The sequence below is a fragment of the Lampris incognitus genome, chromosome 1 (assembly GCF_029633865.1).
Source record: "Lampris incognitus isolate fLamInc1 chromosome 1, fLamInc1.hap2, whole genome shotgun sequence".
NCBI classification, from domain to species: Eukaryota; Metazoa; Chordata; class Actinopteri; order Lampriformes; family Lampridae; genus Lampris; species Lampris incognitus.
The window spans coordinates 117,583,537-117,605,050 of record NC_079211.1 but is presented as its reverse complement, the minus strand read 5'-3'; the positions used below and the strand labels follow the sequence as shown (position 1 = coordinate 117,605,050).

Genomic DNA, 21,514 nt, shown 5'->3' with positions numbered 1-21,514 from the left:
CCTAAAATATGGATGTAATTCAATCTGAAAATGTTAAAGTGCCTAATTCTGTCCTAGTTGGAGGCTTGGCTGGTGATGAGGTAGACAATGACGTTATGGAGTTCTTAGGAGAGTTTGGTTCTATTGAAAGGATAATTAAAGTAACCAGTTCTGAAGCCCAGTTTAAAGACACAGCCATAGAGGAAGCAACTGCGAACCCTCCTGGATGCAGGAGTGATTCGTGAATCAGAGTCCCCTTACTCTTCACCAATCGTGGCGGTTCGAAAACAGAATGGAACTCTGCCTTTGCAAAATGCACTGACGATACGAGACGCATATGCACTTCCCAACCTGGAGCAGGCCTTTTCTGCTCTTGCTGGATCCAATTGGTTCTCCGTAATGGATCTCAAGTCTGGTTATTACTAACTTGAGATGGAGGAGTGTTTTAAGCCTAAGACTGCTTTTGTGTGTCCTCTGGGGTTTTACAAGTTCAATTGCAAGCCTCGGGGCATCACCAATGCCCCAGTACCTTCCAACGGTTAATGGAAAAATGTATGGGTAGTCTTAATCTGAAGGAAGTAGTGGTTTTCTTGGATGATGTCATAGTCTTTTCAAGTACATTAGAGGAGCACGAAACCAGGCTTTTACATGTCCTCCAGCAATTGAGAGAGAACAGCTTGAAACTTTCCCCAGCAAAATGTCGCCTCTTCCAGAGCTCAGTGCGCTATTTGGGGCATATTGTTTCTAGCAGAGGGGTAGAGACCGACCCTGAGAAAATCAGTGCTCTTAGCACCTGGCCAAGGTCTCAAACTCTCAGTGAGCTTAAGTCCTTCCTAGGCTTTACAGGATATTATCGCCGGTTTGTCAGGGACTTTTCTAAAATAGTCAAACCCTTGAATGATCTTACCAGAGGCTATCCACCTTATAAGAAGGGTAGAAAAGCAACACCTTGCCCTGGGGGGTATTTCAACCTGAAAGAACCCTTTGCGAACCAGTGGACACCTGCTTGCCAAGAGGCTTTTGAGACAATCATAGAAAAACTCACTTCCTCACCAGTGCTTGGATTCGCGAATCCCGAACTACTGTATGTTCTCCACACAGACGCAAGCACTACTGGTGTAGGGGCTGCCCTGTACCAAGAACAAGATGGCGAGATGCGAGTTATTGCCTATGCAAGCAGAGGTCTTTCCCCCAGTGAAAAGCGGTACCCAGCCCACAAGCTGGAATTTCTAGCCTTGAAATGGGCCATTGTGGAGAAATTTCAAGACTATCTCTATGGAAACACATTCACGGTTATTACGGATAGCAATCCAGTGACATACATTCTGAAGTCAGCTAAACTTGATGCTGCCAGTTATCGCTGGTTAGCAGCCCTCTCCACCTTTGACGTTAACATCAAGTATCGTGCTGGAACACACAACCAAGACGCTGATGGCCTATCAATGCGGCCTCATGACACTCTGGATGACGACCATGATTCTCTCGAGGAAAGAGAGCAAATGAAACAATTCGCTTCTCACCACCTGTCTTCACCAGCTGTCTCTTCCGATCAACAAGACCTACTAGCGGACACGATTAAGGCCTTGTATCACCATCATCTCTTGGGTGAAGTCGACAACAACCTGCCCCCTATCACCTTGGTAGAATCCCTTGCCTTTCGTGCTGATGCAGTGCCAGACGCGTATTGAGACGAGTGACCAGGTTGTTCCACCATACGTACCTACAGTGAGGCAGAACTCCAACATCATCAAAGGTCTGACCCAGTCATTGGACATGTTGTCAATCTATTGGAGACAGGAGATGAAGCAAACCTCAATCTCAGTCCTGAGTCTTCAGAGCTCAAGTTGATGCTCAAAGAATGGAAACGGTTGGAATTGAGAGATGGTCTTCTCTATAGAACTCGTCAATCCGAGGACAACATCACTTACCAGTTCGTGGTCCCCAAGTCTCTAATGTCCACCATTCTCACATGCCTCCATGAGGATATTGGGCATATGGGTTTGGAGAGAACCCTTGACTTAGTTAGGTCGAGATTTTATTGGCCTAAGGTGGCAGCAGATGTAGAGAAAAAGATCAAGTCATGTGGACGCTGTGTCAGGAGGAAAACCCCACCTGAAAAATCCGCACCTCTTGTAAATATCCAAACAACTCGTCCCATGGAACTGGTATGCATGGACTATATCACTGGAGCCTGACAGTCATAACACAAAATATATCTTGGTTATAACCGATCACTTTACCAAGTATGCAGTTGCCACACCCACCAAAGATCAGAAGGCTACAACAGTTGCGAAGTGCCTTTGGGAGCAGTATTTAGTGCATTACGGCTTTCCAGAACATTTACTTAGTGAGTAAGGCAAGGACGTTGAGTCTCAATTCATTAAGGAGCTTTGCGCTCTAGCGGGTATCACCAAAGTGCGCACTAGTCCCACCCACGGGGAAATCCGGTTGAACGGTTCAATCGAACACTTCTTGGCATGTTAGGAACCTTGAGCGACAAGAAGAAAAGTCACTGGCGTGACTATGTAAAGCCATTAACCCATGCTTACAACTGCACCAAGAATGAGGTCACCGGGTTCAGTCCATATGAGTTAATGTTTGGGCGTCAGCCCTAGGTTACCAGTGGACATTACGTTCTGCTTGCCTGTTAAAGATGGTACACCTAAATCCCACTTCCACTATTTGAGAAACCTGAAAGCACGGCTCGAGGAGAGTTACCAGATTGCGCGCAAGAATTCGCAAAAGGTTGCTGAACGAAACAAATGCCGCTTTGACAGGGCAGTAAGAGATTCAACACTAGAGGAAGGTAAGAAATCTGCGGTTGCAAAACAAACACAAGCTTGCAGATAAGTGGGAATCCACAGTGTACAAAGTCCTGGAAAAGATGGGAGACCTACCTGTGTACAAAGTACAGCCCATACATGGAGTTGGTCCTATCCAAACCTTACATAGGGACCTCTTACTCCCTTGTGGTGACTTATCTGAAGCAGAGGAAGTTGAACAAGACGAGCCAAAGGCCCTCAGGCCAAGAACCAGCATGGTCCACCCTGAGTCTGAAGATGACTCACCTTTCTTTCCCACCCAGCTGTCTGTCCTTCCTGAGGAAAGATACGTTCATGTGTATGAAATTCCAAGGACACAGCAACCCACTGTAACGCAAGCAGCGGATGGTAAATGCTCACCATCATTTTATTTACTTTAAAGAGCTCTATTTTGTTTTATTTCAGTTCTTTTATGTAAAAGTCAGCGTTGTGTATATGTTGCTGTTGTGAGGCAATAAAATTGTCAACTGTTCAACTACACATCAACTCCTCTCGTGAGTTAGTCAAGGCAAACCCCTCACCGAACCTAGTTAGACGTTAGCGCTTTTACTGCTACCCCTAGTTTGCAGTGGAGGCGCTATATATATATATATATATATATACACACACACACACACACACATAAACGTATATATATACATATATTTTTATATAACCAGGAAAGTCCCCCTGAGATTAAGAATATTATAATGAACAGCCAGTCATCAATGGAGCTAAACCTCTAATACATCCATGAGCTAAACTGAAAATACCCCCAGCACTAGCTGGCTAGTAGCTACACTGAAGTTTGAAGTTGCATTGAAGTTAGCTACATCAAAGCATTGGTTTTCCTTTCATTGAAGTTTCTTTTCACTTGGCAAGGTATAGTATGAAATGTTACATCATCAATTCCTGCATATTTCTGTAGGATATCAGAAAGGTTTGATAGGATATTCTTTGAGACAAACATACATCACGCGCTTTAAGCAAATGCATTGGAGGTGCAAACAAACGCTTCTTGCGTGGATTTATATAGCCCGTACTATGTTTGTCTCAAAAAATGAGGATAAAGTGGTAGCATTCAGGCGAGATTTTTTTTATTGACTACATGCTATGTTAGGCTACATGCTAGTTAAAAGTTGATGCTAATGCTTGTTGATGCTAAATTCTTATCACATTAGCCAAGGCTAGGCTACTTCTTTAATAGCTTAAGATTTCTATAGTATATCAGAAAAGAGTTTGATAGGACATGAGGATAAAGTGGGAGACTAGATTTTTTTTATTGACCATGTGTCACATGCTAATTATAAGTTAATTAAGTTTTCATTTACATTAAACAAATACGACTGTTTATGTCTGCATACAAAGCCAGCCTGTAAAAAGTTTGGATAACACACTATCGTGCAAGATGTCTTCAGTAGATATATCTGGCTTAAGCCACTGAAACGGAAATGTAGCAGTGAAATAGTCAAACACTTGTCTTCGATCTACAGTGAACATGGCCCTCCTAAAATAATAAAACATGACCAAGGTAAAGAGTTCCATGGTGCTGTGAGGGAACTTGTGCAGTCCCTCAAAGTGAAGATCATTCAATTTGCCCCTTATCATCCACAGAGTCAGGGAAAAGTAGAGCGCATGCATCGATCATTGCGTAAAAAGATATTGTATGACCTGCTAAACCTACAGCGAGAAGGAGTAAACTGGGTAAGTAATTTGTCAGTTTATGCCAAAGTACTGAATGAGGACCCAAAGAAGACACTGCACTGGGCTTCACCTTTTGAGGTCTACTATGGCAGAAAGAGTGACAATTGTCATGCAACCTCTGGACTGTGATCTTCCAGAGGTGGAAAGAGGGACCCATCCAGGTGATTTCAGTAGCACTTTACCTACCAAGACACAATGACAATCATTTGACAGGAGAAGATCAATGATTAGGCAAGCAAACGTCGAGCAAACGAGAAATGCGTGAATAGACTAATCCTCAAAGCCTCAGGAGTTACACCAGTGTCAATATACCGTGTCGGTGAAGAGATTTTGGTAAAAGTAAAGGACACTAAGCATTGTGTCACCAAGACATACGCAGTTATGCCTGGCACCATTATCAAAAGAAATTTGAGGTTGTCCAAGTACAATGTACAATATCAAACACAAAATGGCTCCAAGCAAAGATGGTTTTCAGTGGCTGACATCACCAGTATAACACGTGGTGAGGAAAAAAGCAGAAGGAAAACTTTTCATCAGTTGAACATACCTATAAGAAAAACCTTTCTCTTTGCCAATACCCACACACAGCATGTCCAATCATTCAAATCTTCTGGAATGACCGTGAAGCTTGATCCTCTCCCTGATGGGAACTGCCAGAACACAGCCATGGCTGACCAGTTAGCAGACCTGGTAATCTTTCGGTCACCTGCAACTCTAAGAGAAGAAATTGTATCAGATTTGGTTGCAAATCCTTTTGCTATTGATGGTACATCATTATCTTGTTTTGTAGATGGTGGTAATTGGAATGGCTACATAAGCCATATGGGTGAGGTTGGGACCTTTGGAGATCACGTCACTCTCCATCGAGCTGCTCAAATGTTAACATTCAGTTTCTGATTGTTTCAACTCTTGGCGTGGACGCTACCTCAATTGTTTCACCCAATGAAGGATACTGTGAGGACTTACCCATATTAGTTCTTGGCCATATTGCAGAAGGGCATGGGGATCACTATGTCAGCCTTAGTGGTCCTGTCAGTTCCTACATAGAATATTCAGGAGGTGGAATTGCAAAGGATTCCAGCAAGTAGACGCACTGCACCAAGGCCAGCATGTGAATTAGAAGTTAATGGTGGTTCTATTCTTGACATTCCTTTGGTTGGTGCCCCTGAATCTCCTGTGAATGTGTCCAGTTCTGACATAGCATCCCCAGTCACTCTACCTGAGGAAATTCTGGAACTAATCATCAGGCTCACCCTTGAGATGGACATGAGCATGTTAGGAACATTCAATAGAGTTTCTCATCTTTTCAGACATCTATCCAGATCTTTCCTACCTTGGATCTTTGTGTGAGATGCATTGGCTACCAGTCTGAAATTGGACCAGGAAAATGAACCTACCATCAGTATGATGAAACTATACAAAGCATCTGGTCAAAATAGCGGCTTGGCACTTTGACTCAACCAGTTCTTCTCTAAACACTCAGAATGGATGAAAGCGTGGCTTGTGCTTAAAAATCTCAAATTTGCTAAATATCAAGTGAAAGATATATACTGGAAATAGATCAGATGGTTGAGTTTTCTATTCTATTATAGACTATGGAAGGCTCAAGTAGAGAAGGGACAACGAGAGCGATGAATATGGATACTGTTTAAAGTCATTCACTGTTAAAGGTATAGAATGACTGTTTAAAGTCATTCACTGTTAAAGGTATGAAAATTACTTTGTCATTCGCTGTTAAAGGTCTAAAAATGACTGTTTAAAGTCATTCACTGTAAAAGGTATAAAACGACTGTTTAAAGTCATGTTACACTGTACAGGTTACATTTACGATCATTGTTGAGGAGATTAGTTGAGGAGACAGCCTAAATGGCTGTTTTGATTAGATTGACTTGCCCTGTCATGTCATGTTGAGTTCAACATTCTGTTCTGTGGGCTATTGTAACAAAATAAACATATATAAAACAAGTACGGTTAAGTCTCGCGTCTTACTCAACATAGCATATTTATAGAATTAAATCTATTCCTGTCTCTACTATATCATATTTAAGAAAATAATAATTGTGGTATAGGCTATTGCAATTCTGCACCAGTGGGTGGCATAAATGAACGAATTGCAATAGCCTATTCCACAATTATTAATTTTTTAAATCAGCCTTATTGCCTTGACAGGCGCTCAGCAGTTGTATTATTTTCCCGCACTTGCCAAAACAATTAAGCTGTGCGCTCAGACATTTGACAGTACCGTTCTCAACGCAAAGTGAGGCTAGCAGGAAGTAAATCACCAGGGGGTTAAAACGTAGCCAGCAGTAGACTTGTAGACTTTACATTTCCAAGAAAAAAAGCATTTTTTTTTTTACATTATTCGTCAAAATATTACATGAACAGTTTTGAAAAAAATGACCCACCTGAAAATGTAATATATTCCCAATAATGTAATAACTTATTACATTATCGGTAAAATGTTATTACATTATTGGTCAAGTTATTACACTATTGGGTTTTATTGCATTTTCGATCAGGTTAAGTGAACATTTTATTACATTATCAGGCGTTATTACGTTATCAGGAAATTATTACTTTATTGGGTTCTACAAGCTTCCATTTCAAATGTTGAAGGATGGATGATATGCTCTTATGTTAGGATAGTATCGTTTTGCAGTATATACTGATAATTATATATATTTTTTTAATTCGTAGATCAAAATGCTCCCAGATATTAAACATTTACAGACATTTGTTGCTGACCTCCACATTTGCATTTTCTGCCACCTCTACCAAATACCAATGGTCCTCAAATTGGTCCTCGGGTACCACCAGTATTCTAGTTTTGTATTCTGCGAGGTACTTAATTTCATTCACGTGTTGCAACAGGTGTAAAACCTCTGTGCTTGGAGGCTGAAATAACTGGCACAACATCCATCCACCCATCCATTATCTGAACCGCTTATCCTGCTCTCAGAGTCATGGGGATGCTGAAGCCTATCCCAGCAATCATTGGGCGGCATGCGGGGAGACACCCTGGACACCAGACAATCACACACACACACCTAGGGACATACATGGAAGAATGTGCAAACCTACATGGCCAATCAACATGATTCTGATATTGCTCTGAATCAATGTAGCCACAGTCTTCACTATCTTCAATCTTTGTGGCCTCTTCCAATAGGTACACTCCAGGCTGACATAGTGGAGGCAGCTCAACAGCCAAATCTTGTACAAGATGATACTACACGTCCATATAAGTTATCAATAAAGAAAAGCATTTCAAATGAATTCGTATAATTGATTTTACCAATTACATCCATTAATTGCAGGCCTACTTAACTACGTTGGGTTTGGACAAACAAACAAACCTTGATGTTAAACTCACTCTGGGAGAAGTTGGTATTGGTCAGGCTTAATTTCAGGCAGGAACGTATCACTTTTAAACTGCTGTAGTATGCGGGTGACAAAGAGTCTTCTTGTCCCTGGGCTCTCCATCATCTCCTGTGGAATAAAAAAAAAAGTCAAATCAATTACAATTAAAAAGAAAATGTCTGTCAGCTGTTACATGTTGACATGTGGTTGACCAAGTAAAGAGGATTCATATGTGTTAATATTAATAGTAATATGTGACATGAGGGCAATATGTGTGTTCAAACCCAAACACAAACATTTTGTACAAAGTAAACAACTGAATAGAATAATAGTATAGAATACTCTTTATTAGTTTGTACATTTGTATTTTGTACATAGTACATACAAATGAAATTTACTCTGCATTTAACCCCTCCTAGCTGTGTAGCCAGGAGCAGTAGGCAGAGCCGCCGTGCAGCACCCGGGGATATATATATCAATATAGATGCAGGAAAAAAAAAAGTCTTAATACACTGCAGTACAGGCCTGTTTTGTGCGTTGCGCACTCATCAGCTGCTAATGTGGTTAAACAAAGAAAGACATACCGTTTACGTTGCCCAGCGTCACGCACCTAATTTTGGTTGGACAGATGACGAAACATTTAAACTATAACAACCAATGGGGTAGGTAGTTATGATGCACAGCAAACAATAGTAGGGTAGAAAACATTACAACCAATGGAGTAAGGGACTGGGGCGTACATTTAAAATATAACAAGGTAATTTATGTATATCATATAGTGGGGTGGTGTTGGGGCACAGTTGGAAGGACAGGCAGGTAAAATAAAATAATAAAAATAAAAATAAAAAACAACTAATAAATGTCACGGCCTTAAGCAGGCACGTTTGGTCATTGGTAGACAAGAATAACAGTTATTCTGTCTCATGAAAAATCCTTGTGTAACCCACATGATTACATGTACCCTGTGACGTATGTAAGTTCCACGAGTAGCCTCTAGGAGGCACACGAGCTACAGAGTTTAAACCATGCAAACAACCGTCGACAATAGAGAAGAGAAATACGGATATTTAGAAATACGGACAACTTTGACTATGGATACCTGAATTATTGATATTTGAACAACGGATATTTGAGCTACAGGACATTTGAACTACGACAAAAAAGATCCCTCCCACGAAGCTTCCTTGGTGAGCCGCTAGCCAAAGCTAAAAAGTAAACAGCTTTCTGTGTTCCATGTAATCATAGCCATTTACGTAGGATATCTTGATTTTATCCAAAGACAGATGATCTCCCGTTGAAGGAAGAAGGAAGACTCTTTTCTCTTGTGTTTTGTACGCTGCTGGAATCCTGGTGAGATAAGAGTTTAAAATCTTGAAATCTAAAGACTGACAATTTTCCATTGGTTGCTAAGCTAAGCTAACCCAGCTAAAACGTATATCTATGATCCTTAGCAGTTCCCATATGATTCAGAGCTTTAAAACCAGTCAGGACACCCGGTCCATAGGGTTTATTTGATGTAGGAATGTTAGACATTTTAATATAATAATATGCTTGTTGTTAAAAAAAACTGTAAGCTCCAGTCGCCACTAGCCACCGAGCCAACTCGGGCTACATGGCATGCATGGAACCCATAGCAGCCAGCTAGACGTGAATTCACGTTGATAGTGCCACAGCCTGGCTGCGATGACATTGTTTTTAACTGTTCTTACAGCAATAGGCAGTTGTCATTCAGCCGCATATTAGTTAGATGTAGGAAATGATTTAATTCTGAGAATTGACTCTAGATTTGGGTATTTTTATTTTGTTTGTAATTGTTTGATAGAGATTGCAATTAATAAGGAATCTGTACAATTTTGTGCAGACTGGTTTTTTTAGTACCCCGAACAACCCCCCTTGCTACACCGTTTGGAACCCTTGGATACCCCCTTTGGATTGCCCCCATCATCGCCCTGGATTTGGATTCATCATCATCGCCTCTACATTAACTTGCCCCTGTGATTGTGGTAGGATCTGGACATTGCACCTTGCACAGATTGGAAGACTGAATCATTCCCCCTTTTCTTTTCTTTATTATTTTCTTTGAGTGCACTCATACTTTATTTTGGATTATTTTCTTTAATTTGTTAGTGTAGAATATGGCTGCATAAGTAATATATTAGAAGGGTATAAAATAGAATATAGATAGATATAGACAATAAATAGAATATTAGGAAGAACTTTTAAAAAGTATAATAGAGTAAAATATATATATATATAACACATCTAATTTAGTATTGATATTGAAATAACTTTACTTTGAACTGTTGAAATAAATTGGTTTTTTTTATTGTAAACTATACCCACGAGTGTGTGTGTTGTCTTTGGGGTGAGTACTAGAATCTGGTCTAGAAAAAAACCTACACCAATCTCCACTGAACTTAGACATTAGACTGTAAACTGTCCCTGCGCAAGCATAGGCCCATTCCCCTGTCGTGCAGGTTACAGAAAGTTGGCGAGCCAGCCAGGAGATTGGTTAATTAGCGTTTCAGGCCATATACTACCCCACTGACCACACCTCTCTATAAAATACTTGATTATATATATTTTTATTTTGAAAATAACACAGTCAATATGGATCTTTGCAATCAGTATAAAGTCCATGGACAAAACTGCTTATTAGTTGAAGGTGTCAATGAAATGAGCTCTGCCGAAACGATAATAAGCTTCTTCGAACAACATGGGAAGATCTCATCCTGCATCAGAGTTGTGGATGAGCCCAACCAACCTAATGGTAGGGTAATAATAGAATTTGAGTGTGAAAAGTCAATCACCAGGATAACCCCAGATACCCTTGGCCTTATACCTAGCCCTGTTGATCCAACTACTCTATGGAATGTCAGAACAATTAGACAAATATGTCAAGAGGAAATAGGCAAAGACTTAGCCCAGCAATATCTCGAAGAACTCAGCGCTATTGGTGGTAGTGCCATGTCAGGCTATGCCTCCATCTTAAAAAATGAACTGAGGCGCATTCGGTCTACAGCATCACAGAAAACTGACAACACGTCTTTACCGGAACACAGCCCTATGCAAGACACTAAGCCTAGCATTGATGTTGAGCACACACCTAGCATGACCCAAGAATGTAACAGACGGCCATCTATATCTGACATTCACCGTGCTCCAACCACACACTCATCCATGCGTAATTCAATGAGCCTTGAAGAAGACATCATTAATCCCCCGAGCATCCAGAACGTAGTAGTAGAACATGTTATTAAGAATGAGTCAACACAACCATACAGTAGCCCAAGTAAAATTCGAACCTTCTCAGGTAGGCTTCCAAAGCCAAATGGGGAAGTAGATTATGAAGCTTGGAGAACTCAAGTTGAGCTGCTTCTAAGTGACACCTATGTCACCGATTCACAAAAAATCAGAAAGGTTCTAGAGAGTTTGGTTGGTCCAGCTTCTGACATGGTGAAACCGCTTGGTGTCAATGCAAACCCTGTTGCGTACGTAAACCACATCGAATCAGCCTTTGGAGTCGTAGAAGATGGAGAAGAGCTTTTTGCTGCATTCTTGAGTGCAAACCAGAATTCTGGAGAGAAGCCATCTGATTATTTATTCAGACTTCAGACCCTCCTCACTAAAGTCATCTCTAGAGGGGGAGCTTCACTTGTAGATTCAGAAAAACACTTAATAAGACAGTTCTGCAGAGGATGCTGGGACCACTCGTTGATTTTAGGTCTTCAGCTTGAACAGAAAAAAAATAGCCCACCCTCATTTCCTGAATTGCTTCATCAGCTTAGGACAGAAGAAGGCCGTCGTTCAGCTAAACTAGATAGGATGAAGAAACATCTAGGGAGCTCAAAAGCTTCAGTGCATGCCCACACTGTTTATGGAATCGAAGCCCCAGCCGAAAACAAAAATGAAGACACACAGAAACTCCGCGATGAGGTAGCTGAGTTAAAGAAACAAATTGCAACCCTGTCCATCAAGGAAGAACCACAGCCAAACAGAACTCAGATTGAAACCAGCTGCATGGTCATGAATGCCTCCACACCTCGAATTTACACGCGTCGTTTTCCCAAGCCATGGTTCTGCTTTAAATGTGGTGGAGATGGTCACATTGCTGCCCACTGTGTGAGTGCCCCCAACCCCGCTCTTGTCCATCAAAAGAACACCAAGCTGAGACAAAAACGTGAAGCTCACAGGAATACGCATACCCTCACCTCCATGCCTTTAAACTAGTAGCAGCTCCTGTTTCGGGACGTTCAGGAGCTAAGTACCAGCATAACAGTCCCAAACCCATTAATGATATTATGAATAGAACCCAGACAAGAAAAAATAGATACAGACAAAGATACCAAAATAGCCTATCCCTTCCCTGTGAACTTGTAGGGCCACGCTGCACTGCATCTCTCTCCATTGAAGGAATAGAATGTGAATCAATCCTTGACACCGGTTCCCAAGTAACAACCATTTCAGAGACATTCTACTTGAACCACTTATCGTTCCTCCCCATCCAGCCCATTCAGACTCTTTTCCAGATAGAAGGTGCAGGTGGCCAACATGTTCCTTACCAGGATTATATCCAAGCCCTCATCTCCTTCCCCAGCAGCATCACTGGCGTAGCTGAACAGGTCTCTTCATTAGTTCTCATTGTGCCAAATTGCCATTTTAACACTCAGATTCCCCTATTGATTGGAACCAATGTCCTTGACAGATTATATGAAGGTGGCATAGAAAAGCATGGAAGAGAATTCTTACAAAGGCCCAATATCAATAGTGACTGTATCTTGCTGTTCCAGCATGTTGCCCTAAGTCATCAGGAAGAGATTTCAGCCAATCATGTTAAGTTGCATGGACGCCATCCTGTCACCATTCCACCAGGAAGAAAAGTGTCTGTCTTTGGAGATGTCAGAGTGAAGAAACATTTCCCACGTTCCCTTTTCGTGGTCGAATCCCCTGAAACCGTTTCCTTACCTGGTGGAGTGTTCGTTGAAAATTCCTTGATAGAAACTCCACTTCGATCTTTAAACAAGATTCCTGTCATTCTCAGAAATGTGACTGATCGTAGTGTCACACTGCATCCAAGGCAGGTGATAGCTGAAATGATGGTAGCACAGTATGTGATGCCGTCTGAATCCCAAAATATGACTGTGCCTGACATCCCTCAGTCTCAGAGTAACACCACCAACTTTGATTTGGAAGATTCCCCCATTCCAGAAGAGTGGAAAAAACGGATCACACACCAGCTGAACAGCATGCCAGAGGTGTTTGCTGTTGATGACTTGTCTCATGGTCATACGACTGCAGTAAAACATCGCATCCGACTCCAGGATGAGGCCCCTTTTAGAGAGCGACCCAGACCCATTCATCCCTCTGACAGAGAAGCTGTCAAACAACACCTAAGAGAGCTGCTAGACGCTGGAATTATTCGCGAGTCAGAGTCTCCATTTGCTTCCCCCATTGTAGTTGTCAAGAAGAAGAATGGTGCAATAAGACTCTGCATAGATTTCAGGAAGCTGAACATGAGAACGATCAAAGATGCCTATGCTCTCCCCAACATCGAAGACACCTTCTCTGCTCTTAGTGGAGCCAAATGGTTTTCTGTCATGGATCTGAAGTCAGGCTACTATCAAGTAGAAGTTGCAGAGGAAGATAAGCACAAGACCGCTTTTGTCTGCCCTCTAGGCTTCTATGAGTTTAATCGTATGCCCCAAGGTGTGACAAATGCACCAAGCACCTTTCAGAGACTGATGGAGAAATGTGTTGGAGACCTGCATCTCAATGAAGTACTAGTATTTCTGGATGACCTGATTGTCTTCTCTGACACACTAGAAGAGCACGAGGCCAGATTGATGAAAGTGTTGAACCGGCTCAAAGACTATGGCCTAAAGTTGTCCCCTGAAAAATGCCATTTTTTCCAGACTTCTGTTAAATACCTTGGCCATGTTGTAGATGCCAATGGAGTCCACACAGATCCAAGCAAAGTCTCTGCTTTGAGAGAATGGCCTCAACCCACCAACAGAAAAGAGCTCAAATGCTTCCTAGGATTTGCTGGATATTACCGACGTTTTGTGGAAGGGTACTCTAAAATAGCAAAGCCATTGAATGCTCTAACTGCTGGCTATGTTGCTCCAAGGAAAAGAGGGAAGATTTACAAGAAGGACAGGGTCAAGACTTCCATCAATCCCACCTTACCTTTTGGAAATGAGTGGACTGAAGAGTGTGACGTTGCTTTTAGAACTCTCATAGATAAACTGACTTCGGCCCCTGTTCTTGCCTTCGCCAATCCCAATCTTCCTTACGTCCTGCATACTGATGCCAGCCGCGATGGTCTCGGTGCTGCGCTCTATCAGGAACACGATGGGAAGCTGAGGGTTGTAGCTTATGCCAGCAGAGGACTATCCAGAAGTGAACAAAACTATCCTGCCCACAAGCAAGAGTACCTCGCCTTGAAATGGGCCATCTGTGAGAAATTCCATGATTACCTCTATGGAACAGAATTTCAGGTTTTAACAGACAATAACCCCCTAATTTATGTGTTGACCACAGCAAAGCTTGATGCAGCAGGACATCGCTGGTTAGCCGCTCTGTCAACCTACAGATTCACCATAAAGTATAGGGCTGGGATCAGCAATCAAGATGCCGATGGGTTGTCCAGAAGACCCCAGAGTCCGTCAGAAGAAGATGAGGAGTTCAAGCAGGAGAAAGCGAGGATAGAAGAGCTGAAGCAAAGGGTTTTGGATGGAGAAAGCAAAACTGTTTCTGGTGACATGCTGTCTGCTTTATGTCAACGCCACTCTGTGACCACTTTGGCTGACTATTTGCAGCCAGAACTCCCCATTCTTGCTGAATCCTTAGCTTTAGATGCTTCTGCCATCCCTGATGACTTTGTGTTCTCTGGACAAGGCACCCTCCCTGGAATGACTCACAATGACTGGTATCAGTCTCAAAGACAGGATCCATCTATCAGACGTGTGATCAGTTTCATTCAAGGAAACCGAAAACCCACTTTTCAAGAGATGTCCTCTGAACTGTCAGAAGTCAAGCTGCTCCTTAGAGAATGGAATAGACTAGAGCTTATAGATGGAGTACTGTTCAGGAAATGTCTTGATCGTGGGAATCAGATCTATCAGCTGGTGCTGCCTAGTAGCCACAGAGAAAGAGCATTGCAAGGCCTTCATGATGAAGTCGGTCATCTTGGCGCTCAGCGTGTCCTTCATCTTGTTCGTTCCAGATTTTTCTGGCCAAAGATGTTTCAGTCTGTTGAACAGAAGTGCAGGACTTGTGAAAGATGCGTGAGGCGGAAAGCCAATTCCCAGCATGCTGCTCATATGGAGAATATACAGACCAGTTATCCCCTTGAACTGGTGTGTATGGATTACCTCTGTATTGAGCCTGATAGTAAGGACACTAGAAACATCCTCGTCATCACGGATCACTTCACCAAGTTTGCCGTTGCCATCCCCACGAAAGACCAAAAGGCGAATACGGTTGCCAAAACACTGTGGGAAAACTTCATTGTACAGTATGGTTTTCCAAGTCGCCTTCTCAGTGACCAGGGGAGAGATTTTGAATCCCACACCATCAAGGAGTTGTGCTGTCTGATTGGAACCGAAAAGATCAGAACCACGCCATACCATCCACGTGGAAACCCTGTCGAGAGATTTAACAGGACCCTTCTCAGCATGCTCGGGACACTAGAAGACAAGGATAAATATCATTGGAGGGACTTTGTCAAACCGCTAGTCCATGCATACAATTGCACGAAAAATGACACCACAGGCTAGTCTCCATATGAATTGTTGTTTGGTAGACAGCCAAGACTACCCGTTGATCTGGTTCTAGGCCTTACACCAGACCAAATTGGATTCAAGTCGCATTCAGAGTATGTTAAACATCTTCGACAGCGCCTCCAAGACAGCTATGCACTTGCTTCTGAAAGCTCTAAGAAGATGGGAGAGAAGAATAAAGCCAGGTTTGATAAAAAGATCAGAGCCGCAGAACTTGTTACCGGAGATAGAGTCCTGGTGAAGAATGTCAATTTAAGAGGAAAACATAAACTTGCGGACAGATGGGAAAAGGAAGTCCATACTGTGGTGAAGAGGATGGGAGATGGCCCAGTGTATGTCGTCAAGCAAGAACAGGGTGAAGGTCCACACCGTACCCTTCACAGAGACCTTCTTCTGCCCTGCGGCTTTCTACCTGTTACAGATAAAGTCTCAGAACCTGACACAAACTTACCAACAAGGAGGCTGAGACGCAGGGAAACAGTCTCGCAGCAGACCAGGCACGACAATATTGTTGACCCAGATATGCCCAGCAGTGACGAGGATGAGGATTGCTATCCACAGATCTCCACAAGGTTTCCCCAAAGCATTAGGACAACCACACAGGCCACCCCTCTAGCACGTGCCACGGAACTGTTGAACCCAGTCGGGTTGAATCCAAGTCCGTCGGAGTTCTCCCAATCTGATAGTCCACTCCTTAGTGAAGTACCCCATACCCCTGAGTCTGTTCACAATCAGTTACTTGAAAAGAAACCAATTGGGCGTGAGACAGAAGTAGTCACAGATGAATTCTCTCAACCTGTTCGAAGACACTTACCTGAGGGAGACCCCGCATCATCCACTACTGTTGTACCTCAATTTGGACCTATTGAAGGACGTTCACCTGAAAACAACCCACTTGAACCCGAGAGTGCACCGCCCACTGGTGTGACAGGCCAGGCTGACCTGTCTGACGGAAACCCGTCTGAGAGCGAACCGATCAGAAGATCTATCAGAGAAAGACATCCCCCTGAGAGACTCTGTTATGGTGAACTAGGAAGACCTTTAGTCCTAGCCATGGCCTCATTTTTCGAAAGTTTGGGCAGAAATGTCCCTGATTCTTCTAGAGTGCCCTCTGCAAGACCATACAGTGTTTAGACGCATGCAGAGACTGATGCGGTTTAGAGGGGGAGAATGTAACCCACATGATTACATGTACCCTGTGACGTATGTAAGTTCCACGAGTAGCCTCTAGGAGGCACACGAGCTACAGAGTTTAAACCATGCAAACAACCGTCGACAATAGAGAAGAGAAATACGGATATTTAGAAATACGGACAACTTTGACTATGGATACCTGAATTATTGATATTTGAACTACGGATATTTGAGCTACAGGACATTTGAACTACGACAAAAAAGATCCCTCCCACGAAGCTTCCTTGGTGAGCCGCTAGCCAAAGCTAAAAAGTAAACAGCTTTCTGTGTTCCATGTAATCATAGCCATTTACGTAGGATATCTTGATTTTATCCAAAGACAGATGATCTCCCGTTGAAGGAAGAAGGAAGACTCTTTTCTCTTGTGTTTTGTACGCTGCTGGAATCCTGGTGAGATAAGAGTTTAAAATCTTGAAATCTAAAGACTGACAATTTTCCATTGGTTGCTAAGCTAAGCTAACCCAGCTAAAACGTATATCTATGATCCTTAGCAGTTCCCATATGATTCAGAGCTTTAAAACCAGTCAGGACACCCGGTCCATAGGGTTTATTTGATGTAGGAATGTTAGACATTTTAATATAATAATATGCTTGTTGTTAAAAAAACTGTAAGCTCCAGTCGCCACTAGCCACCGAGCCAACTCGGGCTACATGGCATGCATGGAACCCATAGCAGCCAGCTAGACGTGAATTCACGTTGATAGTGCCACAGCCTGGCTGCGATGACATTGTTTTTAACTGTTCTTACAGCAATAGGCAGTTGTCATTCAGCCGCATATTAGTTATATGTAGGAAATGATTTAATTCTGAGAATTGACTCTAGATTTGGGTATTTTTATTTTGTTTGTAATTGTTTGATAGAGATTGCAATTAATAAGGAATCTGTACAATTTTGTGCAGACTGGTTTTTTTAGTACCCCGAACAACCCCCCTTGCTACACCGTTTGGAACCCTTGGATACCCCCTTTGGATTGCCCCCATCATCGCCCTGGATTTGGATTCATCATCATCGCCTCTACATTAACTTGCGCCTGTGATTGTGGTAGGATCTGGACATTGCACCTTGCACAGATTGGAAGACTGAATCATTCCCCCTTTTCTTTTCTTTATTATTTTCTTTGAGTGCACTCATACTTTATTTTGGATTATTTTCTTTAATTTGTTAGTGTAGAATATGGCTGCATAAGTAATATATTAGAAGGGTATAAAATAGAATATAGATAGATATAGACAATAAATAGAATATTAGGAAGAACTTTTAAAAAGTATAATAGAGTAAAATATATATATATATAACACATCTAATTTAGTATTGATATTGAAATAACTTTACTTTGAACTGTTGAAATAAATTGGTTTTTTTTATTGTAAACTATACCCACGAGTGTGTGTGTTGTCTTTGGGGTGAGTACTAGAATCTGGTCTAGAAAAAAACCTACACCAATCTCCACTGAACTTAGACATTAGACTGTAAACTGTCCCTGCGCAAGCATAGGCCCATTCCCCTGTCGTGCAGGTTACACTTGCAAAGAGCAATGCATATTCAACAAGAGATAAAAGATGTAACCTGTGTTTGGTAGGAAAGTATTTTATTATTTGCAGACCTGATATGTCCTCCTTGAATAATAGAAATGAATTGGTCACCAGCTGTAGACACCGAAAAAATATATCTCCTTTGTAACTATAAGTAAAACGTCTTTATTATTCACCCCCCCCCCCATTAGATGATATACATGTGACATTTATTAGAGGTTTATTTATTTATTTATTTAAACTGCCTGTCCTTCCAACTGTCTGCTTGGGGCACAGTTGGAAGGACAGGCAGTTAAATGAGAATGGCAGTGCTGCATCCATTCTGGTTACATCCCGTACTGTCTACTGCAATTCTATCCTCTTGGGTCTTCCCCTCAAGTGTCTTCAAAAATTTCAATTTGTTATGCCGGGAGCAGGGACTGAGGACCCAAATGCAGACAGCAGAGACAGGCTGGGATAGAACAATGATTTAATGGTAGAAATGAAGGAATCAAGCTTATAACAAATGGAGAAGCAGGCAGGGGGTCAAAAGTCCAAAACAACAGGCAAGGTACAAACAGCACAGAAGGCTTGAGGACACGGCATGAAGCACCAGGCTAACATAACAATCTGACAAAGGGACAGGGCAACCAGGTGGAATATAACTGCTGAGGAGCCAAATCGGGGAATGGGGAACAGGTGAGCAAAGCAGGGGCAGGAACAGAAATGGCAAGACCAGTGAGCCTTCAAAATAAAACAGGAAACACAGATAACTTGACCATGGCAGAACCCCCCCGCCCCCCCCCCAAGGGACAGATTCCAGATGTCCCAAATGAAAGGACCAGGAGCACCAAGCAGGGTGGGCGGAGGGGGTCTGGGGGAGGGATTCAGGACCAAGTGGTCTGGGAGCAGATGAATGGGGCCAGGGATCTCAGGCAGACAGCCTGAGGGTGGGACTGAAGGGCACCACCGATCTGGAGGGCGGCTAGGTTGCGGGATCGGAGGGCAGGACCACTTGAGAGGCTGGACAGAGTGCGGTACCGGGGGGTGGGACCACTCGGTGCAGGTGTAGGTGATGGGGCCGCTTGAGGTGAAGGTGTCGGGGGGTGGGGGGCTCTCTCGGGGTGCGGATGTCGGCAGCCAGACTGCTCGGGGTGCGGGCATAGGCAGCAGGGCCGCTCGGGGTGCAGGCGGCGGAACCGCTCAACATGCTGGATCGGAGGGCGTTGAGGGGAGTGGACGGCTCGGGGTGCAGGCGTCAGCGGCTGGACTGTTCGGGGTGTGGGCATCAGCAGCCGGACTGACTGCTCGGGGTGCAGGCGTAGGCGGCAGGGCCACTCGGGGTGTGGGCGTTGGCTGCAAGGCTGCTCGGGGTGCGGGCGTAGGCAGCAGAGCCATTCGGGATGTGAGCATTGGCAGCAGGGCCGCGGCAGGACCGCTCGGGGGGCAGGTGTCGGGGCGGGACCGCTCAGGGGGACAAGCACCGGAGGCGGGACCACTCGGGGTGCAGGCGTCGGAGGTGGGACTGCTTGAGACACAGGAAGCTGGGCCACTGGAAGGATGTTGGCTGGGGTGGCCGGCGGCTTGGGAACAGAAACAGACTGAACCCTTGTAATGACGCTGGGCAGCGAAGACTGGGATGCTGGGCAGCGAAGGGCAGTGCATACTGACAGGTCGGCCGGCAGCATAGGAAAATGTGGAAGGCATCGGCTGGCATGGCCAAGGCAGCTGGCAGCTGGGGGACACAAGGCTGGCTTGAACTGACTGGACGGGCTCTAGAACAGACTGGTCTGGTTGCAACACAGCCCAATGAAACACTGGGTTTCCTGCCACGAAGCCTGGCGCAAACTACAGGGACCTCCACGGGCCAGACAGGTTCCCCAGAATGGGTAGGGCAGGAGCTGGCTCAGCACCATAAATAGACTGGTGGTTTACCGACTGGTAGACAGGCTGACGGCTAGCAGGCCCAACACAAGCAGACTGGGAAACAGGATGATGGCTAGCAGGCCCAAAGCTAGCCGGACGCCAGTCACACCAGACAAAGGCTTTGAAACAGGCTTACCTAGTCCCAGAAAAAAATGAACAGTCCGCTGGGTCCATATTAGGTTGGATTGTACTGTCACGCTGGGAGGAGGAACTGAGGACCCAAACGCAGACAGCAGAGACAGGCTGGGATAGAGCAATGATTTAATGTTAGAAATTAAGGAATCAAGCTTACAACAAATGGAGAGACAGGCAGAGGGTCAAAAGTCCAAAACAACAGGCAAGGTACAAACAGCAAGGAAGGCTCGAGCACACAGCATGAAGCAACAGGCTAACATAAAAATCCGACAAAAGGACAGGGCAACCGGGGGAATATAACTGCTGGGGAGTCAATCAGGGAATGGGGAACAGGTGAGCAAAGCAGGGGCAGGAACAGAAATGGCAAGACCGGTGTGCTGTCAGATCCTAAATGAACGGCAGCTTTTATTTTGACATGGAAGGAAGTCGAGTTTGGCAGTTGTCGTGCATAGGCAACGAGGAAAAAAAATCATTCACAAAGAAGACGATAAAAGGAGCTCACAACGGAGAGACAGAGAGTGGCGTGAGCTGCAGATGCCTGCTATCTGAGAGCCAGCTAGTCGCAGTTAAACCAAAACTGGAGTGGAGAGAGCTTCGTCTTGCTGGCCATCTACAGGGATGCCACTGGTGGGCTAATTAATCCTACAGCGTGCCGAATGACGAAATGCTGACCACGGCTGTGCGACCATACACTGGCTGTACACATGCTGTACACGTGCAGTACTGAGCTATGATGAGCTGTAATGAGCTGTGATGAAGCTGTAATGAGCTGTGATGAAGCTGTGATGAGCTGTGATGAAGCTGTAATGTGCTGGTTCAACCTGCATGAACATACATACATTTCCATTTAGTTCAATTACCACGTGTGCCACGCACTTATACATTTTTATTAACATCAAATTAGTAGATATTTACTCAGCATTTGCAGAAATAAACTAACGTTACCGAATACAATTTACAATGCGTCAAATGAAATTCACATCGATAATAAGAAAACAAACAATATTATCGGCATTTTACATGTGTTATCATAACAACACAATAGCTACTGCTATTAGCTCAGTCTGGTGATTATACAAGAATCTACCGAGCTCATTTAGCTTTGTACAAACATTCAAACTC

The 21,514-nt window shown here is 43.6% G+C and overlaps 1 protein-coding gene across 4 annotated transcripts in view; it reads right to left on the bottom strand.

Moving 5' to 3' along the window:
• The window catches only part of dhfr (dihydrofolate reductase), a 112,173-nt gene that overhangs the window by 14,322 nt on the left and 76,337 nt on the right, over positions 1-21,514 (bottom strand). For 2 of the 4 annotated variants that reach the window (XM_056288154.1, XM_056288146.1), the window contains exon 5: positions 7,858-7,973. In XM_056288154.1, the coding sequence (XP_056144129.1) occupies positions 7,858-7,973 (116 nt within the window). Of the gene's footprint in view, positions 1-5,031; positions 5,199-7,840; positions 7,974-21,514 lie in introns of all 4 variants that reach the window. The other 2 variants (XM_056288137.1, XM_056288161.1) reach the window with 2 other exon arrangements.